Below are 17,682 nucleotides of genomic sequence, written 5' to 3' on the forward strand. Positions count from 1 at the left end.
ATAAACCTTGGTAGACTTGTTATTTGAGAGAAGTAACAATGTGCAAACATCTTCTTTCCGCCTCTTCCTTCTTTCCTTCGTCACCTCAGCAATATAAACATCGCACAGTCTACCCTCACACAGCATAGGCGCCTACATAAATCTCGACGATACAAGTTCTTTGCTGGGAAAGATCCACTGTGAGTGAGAAATGGAAACTTTAGAATTTAGGCCGCTTTATCTCTCGGAAACTCCAAGCCAACAATGTAGATTACTTTGGGGGTGGTCACATCCTTCATGTTCAGATGGACATTTTATTTGTACAAAACAGTGTAAAACTGCAAAATTCATCTCACAAAAATCATAAATTTCGTTTCATAGGTGAAACACAGTTCGGTAGATCCATTAATATATGAAACTCATAATGAAGAAGTAAGGGAGGATACACTACATATAATTTTCGTGGTTCCAAAAATAGATTAAGGCAAATCCTGCGATGGTTCCCATGATAAATAAGTGACAGATGTTTTGCTTGTCCATCGCCAGTTTGTACTTGCCTAACAGCATGTCGTCAACTTCGCTTTCGAAGGTGGGATAGGTAAAACATGTGTGTAAATGCGCACTCAAGTCGGAGACAGCCTAACAGGCTCACTATGCCGAGGTCCCAGATTAAACTCCTAGACTCGTCGAGTGGGATAAAGTGACACCGTTGGTGGTAATCTGTTCGTCCAATAGAGGCGTTTCCCTCGGCGTCCACCTTTGTGCTGTTAGAGAGTTTAGGATATATGATGCACGCTTTAACCCTCTCCCTTCCCGATGTATTTTACACCAAACACGCGCCATTAACACTCTACTCACTCTAATCACAGTCGCCTACATAATTCTCACACTTTGCGAAAGAAATGTGCCATTTTACTCTAATCACAATCACCTACACAATTCTCACACTTAGCGAAAGATATGTGCCACTTTGTGTGGAAAGAGAAAACACTTCGATTTAAGCGACTAAAGTAATCCATCGGGATCTCCCAACCAGCCATCTAATTCTTCTTCATTTAGCTCGTCGTCATGAGGACGTTACACCACAATCTTAATTTTTTTCCATTAAAAATTTTCGCTTTGGTTGAACAATGAAGCAAATTAATGCTTCTACATAAAGTTGTTTAGAATAGTTAACTGGGAGTTCCACGAATGATCACACAAGACGAATGTGGTATTCTGGTCTAAGGAAAATCGCCATTACGAGCGAGAGTTGAGAATGAACCCACACTGTGATACATTCCAGGATGTCATCACGATAGCTGTTTCCACTATATTTTTTTGAACGGTACACGAATGTAAATTCATATCTACATATGTTGCAAACATGATTAATATCTCAGGTTGAAGACAACGGAATCATTGATCATGTGTGATAACAGTAGAGCTATTTAGTTCCTAGGTGAACAATTTCGATACCACTGAGTTGAGTGTGGTTCAGCAACACCTTCAATCTTACTGAAATCGTTACCACGAACCCGGACCTCACCATACAACTCACGTCTATGTGGTTCAAAATGGTTCAAATGGCTCTAAGCACTATGCGCCTCAACTTCTGAGGTCAGCAGTCCCCTAGAATTTAGAACTACTTAAACCTAACTAACCTAAGGACATCACACACAGCCATGCCCGAGGCAGGATTCGAATCTGCGACCGTAGCGGTCGCGCGGTTCCAGACTGTAGCGCCTAGAACCGCTCGGCCACCCCGGTCGGCCTATGTGGTTCAACATCATTATGTGACTAACGAAAAATTGCTCAAAAATGATGAGGAGGCTTTAGGAAGCATGATGCCTGTTGGCAACACTTCTGTGTAAGTCACGAAGTTGTACGTATAGATGTGCTGGAGATGTGATTTTTTTTGTGTACCTATTTCAACATACAACGCACAATTTTGACCTAGGGATATAGGGTTGGTTGGTCGATTTAGGGGAGGGGACCAAACAGCGATGACATTGGTCTCATCGGATTAGGGACTGGTGGAGAAGGAAAGCGGCAGTGCTCTTTCAGAGGAACCATTCTGTCATTTGCAGGAAGTGATTTAGGGAAATCACGGAATACCTAAATCAGGATGTCCGGACGCGGCTTTGAACCGTCATCCTCCCGAATCTAGGACAGGAGTCCTATGTGCTAACCACTGCGCCACCTCGCTCGGTCTGGGGTACAGTTACTTCTCAAACCCAGTGTACAATATTTTCACCTACGAAAGAGAATTTAGTGGCTGCGCCTTAGTTGGGAGTGGAAATGGGAAGGAACGGGAGGAATGAAAGTGACAAACCAAAGGAAATATTTTGAAATGGAGAAGCAGTCAAACACTTGACTATAACACTGAAACTGATATTTGTTTCAGAGCTATCCACCGCCAGATGTGTACCGCTTCCATGTGGTGAGCCACGTGCGGAACCGGTACGCCAAGACAGTGGTGACCAGCAGGGTGGCCAACACAGCCAACGTGTCCAGAGAAATCAGCTTCGACGCCGTCCTGCCGGAGACTGCCTTCATATCGGGATTCGTCATGTGAGACCCTCTAGCAGCCTGCTATTAGTGCAACTTCTCTTATGTGTGGTGTCACGAATAACGCCAGTGACAGGGTGTGCACTACAAGGTGACGCGTTGTGTTGTTGCAGAGAGATGGACGGCAAGGCGTACGAGGCGTACGTGAAGGGGAAGGAGGAGGCGCGCGAGGAGTACCAGCAGGCCGTGCAGGCCGGGCAGGGCGCCGCGCACGTGCAGCTCAGGTAGCGGCGGCTGCTCTCGCGTACAAAGCACGGCCTAGATGTATGTACTGGCGTCTCTGTTTCCTCTTGAGCTGTCACTGCCACTTGTTCGGCATCACAAGGGTAAATGACGGCGCGAGTGAGGTAGTAGTGAGTGAGTGTGCCTACGTTGGTAACCCTTTTACCCATATTCGTTTCTTTTAATATTTGTAAGGGGCTGATAACTTTGCCGTTTAGCGCCTGTAAGCTACAAAATGAACAACGGTAAAAGACGGAAAGGAAGATGGAGCAATAGAAAAGGTACTGCGAGAGGGCCTCACCGGCTGATCTGGCCTCTATGATTGTCTTCATACTTAGAGGATTTAAAGGTCAATGTCTGGATATCAACTTCGTAAAGCAGTATATGCAATTTTCACACAAGCTCAAAATAATATCCCATGGTGATTATAAGATTCCTGAACACTTAAGTGTACGTTTATAGACTTATCAAATTCGTCGCTAGTTCAACGCCTAATGTAATCGGATTGCAATCAGAAAGTCACTGGTTTGTATCTTGTTATTAGCATACTTTTTTCCTTATTTGTTAACACATGGAAATGTACTATTCACATGAAACTGTGAGTATTCACAAGAAATGAAAATTTGATAAAAAAAATGGGAAACATCAAATACAAAATCAAATACTATTTAATTTCTAGAAATTAAGAACACTGTTGATACATATAATTTATTACGTCTAACAAAAAGGCATTTCGCCTGTCTGTATCGAATTTAACACATTTTCCTATGGCCACTAATTAAGAATAAAAAGACGTTTTTATTATAAAATTGTGATTCAGTTTTTATTAATTCTCCATTTGTTAATAAAATAAATAATTTGCTACATGCAGGGTTAGCAGCAGTGAATCTCGGAAATCTACTCACCAAAGGTGGTTTTTTTTTCGATACTTTTGAGCAATGCGTCGTACTGTTTGAACTGATGTCCAGGCACTGACTTTCAAATCTTGTATGGTACCCTCGTTCGCCGTAACGATAATCCGCAAGGAACTTCAAAAAGTAAGCTACACATTATTTTGGCAGGTCATGTACCTAACTTTAATTGAATTCTTCACTACGCTTCAGAGTGACGCAGATACACGACAGTATTTTTCAATACAGTCACCAAGTCTTTGTAAACAAGTGTCGGATACAGAATGAGATTTTCACTCTGCAGCGGAGTGTGCGCTGGTATGAAACTTGCCCGCGAAAGGCAAAGGTCCGGAGTTCGAGTCTCGGTCCGGCACACAGTTTTAATCTGTGAGGAAGTTTCAAGTGTCGGATATTTTACCAGTCGTCCAATTATTCCACCACAGAACTCTGCCCCTTGAATACGGGTCAATTCGAGCACCACTGCGTGAATGTCCTCTTCACTGGAAATTCTCTTCCCACAGATCTTCGTTCAGCTTGCCGAAGAGATGGAAACCGCATGGTGCAAGGTACGGACTATGCGGTGGCTGGTTGCAAACGTCTTATCCATAACGTTGGAGCAAAGCTTCTGCTGCATGTGCTGTATGTGGTGTTGCAGTGTCGAGCGGGAAAACTATTTGCTTAATTTTTTAAGCCTCTTGGTCATCATAGCGTTAGACATTGATGTCAATGTTGACCAGTACAACAAAATGGTGTCCTTCCCTACTGATGACGCAACTTTGCATCATCTCTGCCATGGAGGCGAACAGTTTCGTCTCCGTTCTATAGAAGCTCTCTTTCTTGCAAGTATGAAATGACAGATACATGTCTGCTCGACAATGATACTGCTTAGGAAATCATTGCCTTCAAAAAAGTCCGTAGGCATCATAGCCCATGAGTCTTTATGCAGGTCACAGTGGTTGTGGAACCCAGGGAATTTCCGATACTGCAGATAATCTCAGACAATGGCATGAGCACCGCCTACTGAGACGCGCATTTGCTGATAATATCCGCGATAGTCACTCTGCCAGTCAGTCCCTCCGCTACCTGATCATTATCGCTTGTGGCCTTTCTTCACCCGTGACTTTGCCCCTTGATCCAGTTGTTGGCGCCATTTCACTGAGGTCACGTGCGACATTGCATCTGATTCCTATACCACCAGAATTTCACAATGAATCTCTGTGCAGCTTATACAATCTGCAGTAAGAACAGTAGTGTTCAGCGCACTTCACCTTCGTACTACATCTACAGTTTCTGAGTCCACTCACTCGCTCATTGTGATGCACCTGATATCCACACCATACTAGCACTGTGTCTGCAGGAAACACGGACCATATACTCCCTTCTGACGATGTGTCACACTTCTTGTGCAGTAGTCTCAGCTTGAGAATTATACTGAAGTCCTTACGTGCGTAGTGGGAGTAGGCGGATATGGGTCTACAGGCATCACAGCTGCATCGCTGCCAGATTTCTAGTAACCTTATCCCCCCCCTCCCCCTTTCGCACCCCACCCACAGGACTCACAAAGGATTTTCGCCTCCTCCCTAGTCCTGGACAGAACGGGCAAAGCCTGTATTTTTGCGAGCCCAATAGTGTGAAGTATGGAGTTATATTACTACGTTCTGTTGTCAGAATTCAATATCGCTGAAGCCTGACAGGTAGGATGGGAATCTCAAGTTCACCTTTAGGAGTTCTGTGTGGTCCCTTGACGACTTGTGTAAAGTTGAAATTCAGTTTGTACAGTTGAGGGCCTTGCTGTTCCCATGTTGTACAGACATTATTTGCCAAAAATTATGGTGTCTTTTTTATTATAAAGAACTGTAGAGGCTCCGCCACGCCTTCACATACTGCATCATGCATCAGCACAAATGAGCCACTCAAATACATTTAACTGCTAAACTGATCTCTTTCCCCTCATTCCAAGGTGATGGAACTAGCACACTTATCCTGTCCTGCTATATTTATTGTTTAAGCAACTTGGATGGGTATCACCTCTCCCCACCAGGAATAGTAGAAACTATGAGTCTTAGCGCGTTATTCATAAACAATTAAACCGTTCTTTGCAGTCATACTGCACCACAGAAGACCCATTCAGGAGTAGCATGAAAAAAAGGCGTTGGGTTGTTACTTGTACTTATGGAGCTTTTATTATAAGTATCTATGGCTGCTGTGGTGCACCATGCGCATACACACACTCACACACACATATGTTCGAAAAAGAACGAAAACTGGAGCATCAGGCTGCCTGAACCACAGTATCCACTCCTCATGTTCACACACGTAAAAACACACTTGTCTGTGATGTGTTAACCAAGATATAAGAATGTAAAATGAGTATCACATTTGTTAGGTGGAGATCCAGTCAGGCTGCGAGATATGTATGAATCAGTAACTATAAAGCTGCATTTAAGACAAAGTCAGCACACTCGTCTGTGAGTCTGTGATTCACTAACAGTGTAATGCACGCCACCTCCACGACAATCTAGGCGTTTAAGTGTATGTACGAGCCTACTTTGGGAGCTAGCATTGTTTTGAGAGGCCTTTCTCTGGATACACATTTGGAAGAAGAAATGTACATGCAAACACTTTGTATATATTTGGGCATTGAGTGCGATCCAAATCACTGTTGAATATAAGGAAACGAACCCACAGCTGGCAAAGAAACAAATCAGAAATATTTTTCTACAAAAATTTATACATTTTTGTATATACATTTACACACAGAAAACAATCTTTCTTTGTTTTCAGTTCATAAAGTTTTAATATAATTTTTAACTTACCGTTTAAATCTACATCTGAATTGTATAAATCTTTCTCCAACCAGTAATGGCATAAATGCAAAGAATGTAAGGTATATACTCATATTCTGATACACATCTATTTTTTTCAGTGAACTATGTCTTGTATTCACTTAACAATTAGCTCCATTCCTTCTTGCAATTCTGCTAGTCGAGATCATTCACGTATTTTAATTCTGCGTTTTATTTCCTACATTACAGTATTGTTAAAGTATTTGACATCTGCTTGGGTGTACATTACCAACTCTCAGCTTCCACATTCTTCTGGAATTTCCACATAGAACTTTAAGTTTATTACTTTTGCAAATGTATGTCAGTTAAATATATTGGTTCTGTAGGTTTTAAAAACTTCAGTCGGCTTTTCAGTTGCTAGATTTAAAACGTCCAGTATGCTATATTTAAATACAATGTTACTATCAATTTTAAGCAATTGGAGCATTATAAACAAATTTTTCATGTCTCTTTTATAGAGTAAATAACTTAGAACATATATTTTCTATTAGTACACTAACATACGGCCACCTTCCATTACTAATTACAGTAAATGCTCATATCCTGCATTCTCCAGTTGTTTCCAGATTTTTCTATATACTGTGCTTAAAGTAATTTGTAAGCATTGCCTGCACACCTTCAGTGGTTTATTTGTTTTCTACTAGCGGTTTATATTCTTCCTTTCTAGACTTTTTTTGCTAAATACTTCGGTTTTCGCTTTTTTACTTTGATCTCTTCCATTCTCACTTTTGTTTTCTGTACATATAACACATTAACTGTACTCAAATGAGTCTTTTATTTAATGGCAAATGTTTTACGTCTGTTCAAAACATTGGTCCTTAATATCTCTGAAATGACATTATTTGTCCTATTTTGGTAGTATATGTATTTGATGGTGTTGTGGAGAAAAATGTCGTAGATAGAGAAAAAAATACGTTCTCCAGCTTAAATGCAACAATTGTGTATAATCCGAGTACTTATGTCGTTTCCGTTGAAGTCTTTGTTAACAATTTCCGCATGATTAAAACTATAGGTAGACAGAACATAATTATGATCTTTACTTGATCTTGATTGGTTGGAGAACTAACTTGTACACCAATCATCTTCCACTTATTCTTATTATTCCAGTAGACAAATTTCAGAACACTGTTAAATACGACACAGAAACTGTTCCGTAATTTATCCAAAAATTTGCATCAAACAGAAGTATCTCTACAGTGTACAATAAATTACACAGTCTTCCAAGGGATCAAACGCAGCATCCACTCTGAGTTATAAATCGTAGCGTCCAGTCTGCTCTTTAGCCAAGGAAGATGTAAAAGTTTTTGCAGACGCATATCAGGACACTTTACAAAATCTATGAGATGGTCCCCAACACTTTTGTTCGTTACTGGGCTAGTGATTTGACATATAAATTTCTTATATACAGCTCTATTCTACAACTAGCGCTCGTTCATATCAAACAGTTTACTTCCAATTTCTTATCATTGTTTCTGATCGCACTGCCGATTGCTTGGTTGTCTTCTTGGATGTTAAGCTGTGGTTTGATGTTATTTAATCTTATATCTCCATTTTGTTAAAAATTCCAGCGAAATCTTGCTTTATATCAAGTTGCACATGGTAACAGTCGTCCATAGAGAGCTGTTGCAATATTCCAGGCAGTTCTTCCATTGCTACAGTTATTTTAACGTCAGTCAGTACTGCTTTGTACAGCACAGCCACAGGATTTTTATGTTTTCTTCAGTGGTTTCCAGTGCCTCCTCGCCGATTTTTGCAATTTTCATCTTGTTGACACATTGCCGTTCCCGTGTAAGAACACAAGGTAGGTTTATCTTAATACTGTGTCTCGCAGAGATGAATTTGGAGAATTTACCACGTGGATTATTATTAAATGGACCAGACATTTCCTTCTTCAACAGTACAGTCGTCCATTCTCTTAATCATTATTCGCAGTCTACTTAATTGCAGATTTTAACCGCCATAACATTATCGTAAAACGGTTCTGAAATGGGCGTAAGCCCTTTAAATTTTCCTTCCTAATCAGCCTACCATTTTCGGTGTAATTTATGCTACCAATGGCAGTAACAAGATGGTTTAGGTCCTTCAATAACAACCATAAACCACAGCGTTCATAGATTGGTCGTTTTTTCCCTAATAGTTGAGTCATATTCAGCACTTCGGCGGAAGACAAGTTGACACTTTGAACTAGCTTGAAATTCTGATCAGTTGCAGCTAAAACACTTCTTACATTATCTAAAGGTATAATATGGTGATATTTCCAGTCACGTGGTCATGGTGTCACTTACGGCTACAACTCCTAAATACAGAATGTTTCTGGGTGCTGTTTCACAAGAGTCGCCGCTAGTTCTGCATAGTTAAAAAGATCATTACATAGATGTGTATGCAAAATGTTCAAATAAAATAAAATAATTTTTAAAAAACATTCCATTATTTTTCAGATCAAATTTCATTCATATATGCCTTCTGCCACATTCATCCGGGACGGACACAAGTCTTCAATATGGAGACGACTACGATAATGTGTTTCCTGTTCTCATCTACCAGTATATGTGTCATAACCAGTGAAACCCCACGTAGCAATTCTGTATACTGACAGATTATTTTTCTGCAAGCTGCACTTTATTATCAGACGAAGCAAGATTTGTGGGCATTGTTTAAGGCTTCTTATATACTAAAAAAATCCAAAATGGTAGCCCTTTCTGTGGTACGTGGTTGATCCTACATATAGCCACGACTCACGTGTGTCGTACGCATTTGGGGGTGAAAAATTGACCATGAGACAAACCGAACCACAACGTCCAAAAACAGTACATGGAGGATTGGAGTAGGTAACAGTACCCGTGGTCTAGGGGTAGCATTCTTTGATTTATAACCAAAACGCGTTCGATCCCCGCTTCTGCCTAAATTTTGATAAATAATCAGCATTGGCGGCCGAAGACTTCCCGCATAAGAAGTCAGCCTCATTCTTCCAACGGCCTTGTCAAAGAGGGCGGAGGAGCGGATAGAGGTTCAGGGCACTCTCTTGTCCTAGGGGTTGGAAATTGCCCCTAAAGGCGGAAGAATCAGCAATGATCAACGACATGAGGATGCAGAAGGCAATGGAAACCGCTGCATTAAAGACACGTAACGTGTATCCACAGGATATGTGGCCTGTAATTGAAGAAGTGTCATGATGGTCTCTCCATTGGCAAAAGATTCCGGAATAGTCCCCCATTCGGATTTCCTGGAGGGGACTGCCAAGGGGAAGGTTACCATCAGAAAAAGATTGAATAATCTACGAAAAGATAACGTTCTACGAGTCGGGGCGTGGAATGTCAGAAGCTTGAACGTGGTAGGGAAACTAGAAATCTGAAAAGGGAAATGCAAAGGCTCAATCTAGATATAGTAGGGGTCAGTGAAGTGAAGTGGAAGGAAGACAAGGATTTCTGGTCAGATGAGTATCGGGTAATAGCAGCAGAAAATGGTATAACAGGTGTAGGATTCGTTATGAATAGGAAGGTAGGGCAGAGGGTGTGTTACTGTGAACAGTTCAATGACTGGGTTGTTCTAATCAGAATCGACAGCAGACCAACACCGACAACGACAGTTCAGGTATACATGGCGACGTCGCAAGCTGAAGATGAACAGATCGAGAAAGTGTTTGAGGATATTGAAAGGGTAATGCAGTATGTAAAGGGGGACGAAAATCTAATAGTCATGGGCGACTGGAATGCAGTTGTAGGTGAAGGGGTAGAAGAAAAGGTTACAGGAGAATATGGGCTTGGGACAAGGAATGAAAGAGGAGAAAGACTAATTGAGTTCTGTAACAAGTTTCAGCTAGTAATAGCGAATACCCTGTTCAAGAATCACAAGAGGAGGAGGTATACTTGGAAAAGGCCGGGAGATACGGGAAGATTTCAATTAGATTACATCATGGTCAGACAGAGATTCCGAAATCAGATACTGGATTGTAAGGCGTACCCAGTCAGATCACAATATAGTAGTGATGAAGAGTAGGCTGAAGTTCAAGACATTAATCAGGAAGAATCAATACGCAAAGAAGTGGTATACGGAAGTACTAAGGAATGACGAGATACGTTTGAAGTTCTCTAACGCTATAGATACAGCAATAAGGAATAGCGCAGTAGGCAGTACAGTTGAAGAGGAATGGACATCTCTAAAAAGGGCCATCACAGAAGTTGGGAAGGAAAACATAGGTACAAAGAAGGTAGCTGCGAAGAAACCATGGGTAACAGAAGAAATACTTCAGTTGATTGATGAAAGGAGGAAGTACAAACATGTTCTGGGAAAATCAGGAATACAGAAATACAACTCGCTGAGGAATGAAATAAAGAGGAACTGCAGGGAAGCTAAGACGAAATGGCTGCAGGAAACATGTGAAGACATCGACAAAGATATGATTGTCGGAAGGACAGACTCTGCATACAGGAAAGTCAAAACAACCTTCGGTGACATTAAAAGCAACGATACCATTAAGAGTGCAACGGCAATTCCACTGTTAAATGCAGAGGAGAGAGCAGATAGGTGGAAAGAATACATTGAAAGCCTCTATGAGGGTGAAGATTTGTCTGATGGGATAGAAGAAGAAACAGGAGTCGATTTAGAAGAGATAGGGGATCCAGTATTAGAATCGGAATTTAAAAGAGCTTTGGAGGACTTACGGTCAAATAAGGCAGAAGGGATAGATAACATTCCATCAGAATTTCTAAAATCATTGGGGGAAGTGGCAACAAAGCGACTATTCACGTTGGTGTGTAGAATATATGAGTCTGGCGATATACCATCTGACTTTCGGAAAAGCATCATCCACACAATTACGAAGACGGCAAGTGCTGACAAGTGCGAGAATTATCGCACAATCAGCTTAACAGCTCATGCATCGAAGCTGCTTACAAGAATAATATACAGAAGAATGGAAAAGAAAATTGAGAATGCACTAGGTGACGATCAGTTTGGCTTTAGCAAAAGTAAAGGGACGAGAGAGGCAATTCTGACGTTACGGCTAATAATGGAAGCAAAGGCTAAAGAAAAATCAAGACACTTTCATAGGATTTGTCGACCTGGAAAAAGCGTTCGACAATATAAAATGGTGCAAGCTGTTCGAGATTCTGAAAAAAAGTAGGGGTGAGCTATAGGGAGAGACGGGTCATATACAATATGTACAACAACCTAGAGGGAATAATAAGAGTGGACGATCAAGAACGAGGTGCTCGTATTAAGAAGGGTGTAAGACAAGGCTGTAGCCTTTCGCCCCTACTCTTCAATCTGTACATCGAGGACGCAATGATGGAAATAAAAGAAAGGTTCAGGAGTGGAATTAATATACAAGGTGAAAGGATATCAATGATACGATTCGCTGATGACATTGCTATCCCGAGTGAAAGTGAAGAAGAATTAAATGATCTGCTGAACGGAATGAACAATCTAATGAGTACACAGTATGGTTTGAGAGTGAATCGGAGAAAGGCGAAGGTAATGAGAAGTAGTAGAAATGAGAACAGCGAGAAACTTAACATCAGGATTGATGGTCACGAAGTCAATGAAGTTAAGGAATTCTGCTACCTAGGCAGTAAAATAACCAATGACGGACGGAGCAAGGAGGACATCAAAAGCAGACTCGCTATGGCAAAAAAGGCATTTCTGGCCAAGAGAAGTCTACTAATATCAAATACCGGCCTTAATTTGAGGAAGAAACTTCTGAGGATGTACGTCTGGAGTACAGCATTGTATGGTAGTGAAACATGGACTGTGGGAAAACCGGAACAGAAGAGAATCGAAGCATTTGAGATGTGGTGCTATAGACGAATGTTGAAAATTAGGTGGACTGATAAGGTAAGGAATGAGGAGATTCTACGCAGAATCGGAGAGGAAAGGAATATGTGGAAAACACTGATAAGGAGAAGGGACAGGATAGGTTAGCACAGAAATTTGTGGCGGGCCGCATCAAACCAGTCAGTAGACTGATTACCAAAAAAAAAAAAAAAAAAACGCTTTACTGTCCAAGCTATCAAGCTGCAATATAAGTGAAAGGTATCGTCACATGGTATCTGTGCTTTAGTAAATATACAACAGCAAAATCTCCCCCATATGTAGATGTTTTGGGGCAGAGAATAATATTAGACTATGCATCAGAATCTGGTGGCACGGAATTGCCCGACAGCTGAATCAAGTATTAAAAATCTGTACCATTAGATTAGACCACAAATAATGGTTGTGTAAATTGTAAACAGGCTTTATTTGTCAAAAGTGATGCCTGCAAGACTAAGAACAATGTTACAAAGTATAGCTGTGGTATGGAACATGTTATAATTTTTTGCCATATTCTATGCATGCCCACTGAACTTAGTTCGAAGCCTGTTCTTCATCGGATAAATAAATGTCATTAACGCTCCTTCTCCATATTCTTTCAGCATCATGTACGTATGATGGGATCAAAGAGCACATAGTAAATGTGTTTGTTTGGTGAATGAGCCGGCTCTTTTTCTCCCGTATCCTGATAGGATCTATGCTAGTTAGTGCCACAAACCACGTAACGCTGACGTATTTTACGCTTGATATTGTTTCTGATGATTTATTTTCCACAAGTAGAATAAGATAACAGTTACGGCCTATTTATACACAGTACGTCACATTTATTTGCGTTCGGGGTCGACTGCAAGTGCCCGCCCCAATCATCACCCTCTGTAGGTCTCCTCATATACACACACAGTCTTCTAGCGGTGCAGATTTCGTATAGACAACATATCGTCTGAGAATAGGTTTATGGAGTTTCCAATTTTATCTCTCTTACAGAGGACGCACTGCGCTGTCAGTGATATTAATGCAGTCTATAGCGCTGCATAGCGCTGCCAACATACAAACACATAAACGGGCTACTTACAACAGTAACAACCCTATAACAACCCTTTGACTCGAAATTACGGTTACATGTGTCGATTTTGTACCACTAAGGACGGTGTATTGAAGTGCTATCCGGCCGGCCGTTGTGGCCGTGCGGTTCTAGGCGCTACAGTCTGGAACCGCGCAACTGCTACGGTCGCAGGTTCGAATCCTGCCTCGGGCATGGATGTGTGTGATGTCCTTAGGTTAGTTAGGTTTAAGTAGTTCTAAGTTCTAGGGGACTAATGACTTCAGATGTTAAATCTCATAATGCTCAGAGCCATTTGAACCATTTTTGAGGTGCTATCCGCAGTCACAAATCTGTCCTGAAGCTCGCATTTCTGTTCGCTAAACGGTTCAGTGCGATCAAACAGACCGTCCTTTGAATGATACGCAACTTGAAAAAAGCGCGTATACTGTGCATCTCGATAAATTAAAAATGCGAGCATTGAGAAAATTAGAAAGCTCCGTGACTCTCTGCGGCTTTACTACAGAATGGAACAAATAAAAGTGGCCCAAACGAGTGGCAGCATGATCGGAGGAGGAAAAGTCCTATAGCTACTTCCAGCAGGATGGAGCAACTGCTCATACAGCCGGCCGAACCTTGTAGCATATGTACAAAGTCTTCACGCCTGACAGAATTGTTTTCGGATGTCAGTCTGGCCACCCTAAACCTGATCTGGTCAGTGTGCGATTACTTTGCGTGGGGAGCCCTCAAGTCTGAGATGTATAACAAAAAAGCCTCATGGTCTTCAAGAACTGCAGCAGAACATTTCGGTTGAAGTTGCAGCAATTCCAGAAATCCAGTGTCGATCCGCCTTCACCAACTTGCTGGCCATGGCCCAAAAGGGCCAAGAGATGAAACTCTAGATGTAGGGAGTGGTGCAAAATGAGAAAATATGCCAGTTTTTTTCCTGGGGGGCGAGGGGGAGGGTCCATATCACCCAGCTTATGTATGGTCTCCACTCCTTTTCTATTTCCACTGTCTCCTCTCTCTTTTGCTCCCACTGCTACTACCTCCATCCATCTCTCTTTCTTTCTTACTGCCATTCTCTGTCACTGACCATCACTGTCTTCTCTGTCTTTGGCTCATACTGCTTTTGTCTGTATCCAACTCTCTTTCGCTTTTAGTGTCACTTTCTGTTTCCCACCATCATTGTCTTCTCTCTTTCGCTCCCACTGGCACTGTCTTCACACTTTTTCACCTCACTCTTTCTCTGGTACCCTCTTTCAACGCAAAACAGGACGAATATGTTAGCATACCAAAATTTTTTTGTGAGGAACGCGGAATGGGAACTGAGGCAGCGTTCCCCACTTTTCTGTCAGAGTCTTTTAACAAGTAGCATACTCACCTTTTCTGTGCACCGACATGAGTATTTTCCAACTGATTCCTTGCTACAGCATGGTGTACTGTTTATATAAAGTGAATTCTGTACATCAGTATAATTTTCACAATTTACTTATATACTTTGGCACATTTAGATACTTTAAATCACAAGAACAACAAATAAGTAAAAGTTTAACACAAAATCGTCTCCCACCCAATACAACTTCACTTTCACTACTTTGCTTAAAAATGCACAACACTTTCAGGTAGTAGGGTAGGTAGGGATAAGAGCGTGGATTTTTGGTTTTACTAAGTATTTAAAAAATCTTGCAGCAACATTGTATGAGCTACGCAAGTAACACCTAGTTTGACTACACCTTGGTAACATTATGTAAAAGTTTCATTGTCAGGCAGTTACTATTAGAGGAGTAACTAAAGTTTTCCTAAAAAAGAAGTTTGGTCACACTTGCGGTGGGGTAAGAGTACGTGGGCTAGGGGAAGGGTATGCAGTAATACTTTTACCCCTAACTGAGAAAAATAAAAAGGATTACAAATAAATACACGACAAAACAAATTAGGAACTCTATTTTTTGGGAAATTCAAAATGTAAATGTTGTAATGATCTGATAGTATGGCCGAAAAATCGTTTATCGAGGTAAATGTAGTGCTGGACTGTTGCATATTCTTCCTCGATGAAGTTTTTGTAAATCAGCCGGTTCTAAGACATTTTCTTAACGTAGCCTCTAAAAACCCGATAGCTTTGGATGCTTACCGTATTGAGCTCCCACTTTCAATAAGGCCAGGAGCTTGATGGTAGAGAATGGCTCTGTCAATGGCTGTCGAACAGATGTTCGCGGTCGGTTCCTGAAAAAACATGCCACTATGGACTACGTGATCATATTCGAAGTGTGAGCGGTATGTATGTTTGAAAAAACCACTACCCACCGAAAGGAAACCTACAGGAAAGAAAAACTGGTTTAACTTCTCTAAGGGGACCAATGAGGCATCCAAGGTATATGAAAACCAACAGAAAATGCTTGAATATCCTACAAGCAACTACACAAGTCAAAGTATAGGTTATGGGACAAAACGTCGCAAATAGTTTCTAGATGGGGTAAAAGTATGCACTGCGAACTACTAGCCAATTAGACCAGCGTACTTTTATCACATTCCACTGTTTTATTTTTCGGAAATCTACAGTAGCACACACAACTGCAGTCGCGGAGATCAGGGAAGATATTGGAAGCTGATAGCCGCCATCTCCGGTATTGATTTTATGTAATTTTTAAACATATTTAGGTTCGCCTAGCACTCAAACAAAACTGTACTAACTTTACATCGAAAACATACAAAAGTGACTTGTATTTTCTCCACTTGTAAGCGTCCGACTGCCGCGAGGTCCCACAACAGAACTGAGAAGTGATGTATGCGTTGCCTACTGGGAGTATGGTGAACTTCCGTTTTACGGAATTGAGAGTATAATGCGTATTCTTTCCCCACGTGTACTTTAACCACCTACTCTATTTTTACAAGTCTGTCTTTATCACACACATTTTTTACACTTTATTACCGGTTTCGGCTACTGCCATCTTCAGATCTGTTACAAAAATAAGTATTGTGTAAGCGACAGGTTCAATTAGTTAACTCTAAATCTAACAGGTACTAGTGGTACACAGAATATAAAAGTATAAAGTATAAAATGTTTATAGCCATATATAGCAGCCATACATACGATTAAAATATTCTGATGTAAATCATCGTCAAGTTAAATATGTGAGTACATGGTACGTGCTGGTAATACTCAAACTGCGTCTGGTATTTATACAAGAAACTAATGCCAGCAGAGGGCACTTTAGCTATAGCGCATACTACCTATATCAACAATGCGCATTTTAATTTGCAAGTACAGAGGACTTCGTACGATAAAATAATTTTTTGTAAGGTTCTTATGCCGCCAGGTGACACCATCGAATAATTAGTGGGAATAATTTCCAGGCCAATACAGTTGGGTTACCTCAGGAAACTTGCAGTGACATGCTTGCCATACTTGCGATGACACTTGCCATGTGGTCACTACATCAGTTAGACTACATTTGCGCCTCAGACAGGATATTACATGCATATTTCACGTGCGTAAGTACAGTAACTTTGAACCTCTGGATTTCGGTAACAGATAATGACACCAAAAAAGGTTCAGAGCTCCACGAGAGCACAACTTTGAGAACATAGGCTAAAAATTTCGATGATTTGCGATAAACTGAAATTGTAGAAGTACTTTTGGTACTAAAAAAATCATGGTTTTTTGGGTGTACCTTGATAAAGGTTTACCATTTTCTATAGATATGTATTAAAAGCGACATTTGAACTCAAAGAACAACCAGTACTCAGGCAGTGGCAGCACTGCACTGCCCCACACTGACTGCAACTGTCATTCAACACCGCTACTCTTTCGCTGCTGGCGTATTGATTATTCTTAGTGTTTTACTGTCAATGTTAACACACATCGATAGAAGGAATATCGCATTAGAGTCATCTGACATCTCCCGACAGAATGGGCATGTAAACCTTTGTTTTAAAACTTAATTTGTTCCTAACTGGAAACAAACCACGCTTTCCGTGAACTCTGGACGGCTCATGAAAGACGTGACGAGCAGTATTTGTTTGAGTTGACTCAATCTACACTGGCAAAACCTAAACTTTAGATATCTTCGAAATACCATACAAAACGCTGCTGACGACTCTTAGGAGAGACACCCAGTATTATACACTGACGGGAAGTAATCGCTCCACCATAAATTAATTAATGTGGAACAATGAAAATTAAGGGAATACATTTGTCTAGGTAACATCTTTAAGCGTTTAACGGTGCAAGACTACTAGTTAATGTAAGCGCTAGATAATACATTGCGAATGTGGTACGTTCGTACGTTAATAACCGATGTAACCGCCAGAATGTTGTATGCAAGAAAGCAAACGCGCATGCACTGTA

General features: G+C 41.0%; 1 protein-coding gene across 1 annotated transcript in view; it reads left to right on the top strand.

The window, feature by feature from the left end:
* The window catches only part of LOC124743198 (inter-alpha-trypsin inhibitor heavy chain H4-like), a 106,549-nt gene that overhangs the window by 11,718 nt on the left and 77,149 nt on the right, over window positions 1-17,682 (top strand). The window contains exons 2-3 of the mRNA XM_047248839.1: window positions 2,366-2,532; window positions 2,643-2,753. Coding sequence (XP_047104795.1) covers window positions 2,366-2,532; window positions 2,643-2,753 — 278 coding nt within the window. The remainder of the gene's footprint in view (window positions 1-2,365; window positions 2,533-2,642; window positions 2,754-17,682) is intronic.

Source organism: Schistocerca piceifrons, chromosome 1 (assembly GCF_021461385.2).
Source record: "Schistocerca piceifrons isolate TAMUIC-IGC-003096 chromosome 1, iqSchPice1.1, whole genome shotgun sequence".
Lineage (NCBI taxonomy): Eukaryota > Metazoa > Arthropoda > Insecta > Orthoptera > Acrididae > Schistocerca > Schistocerca piceifrons.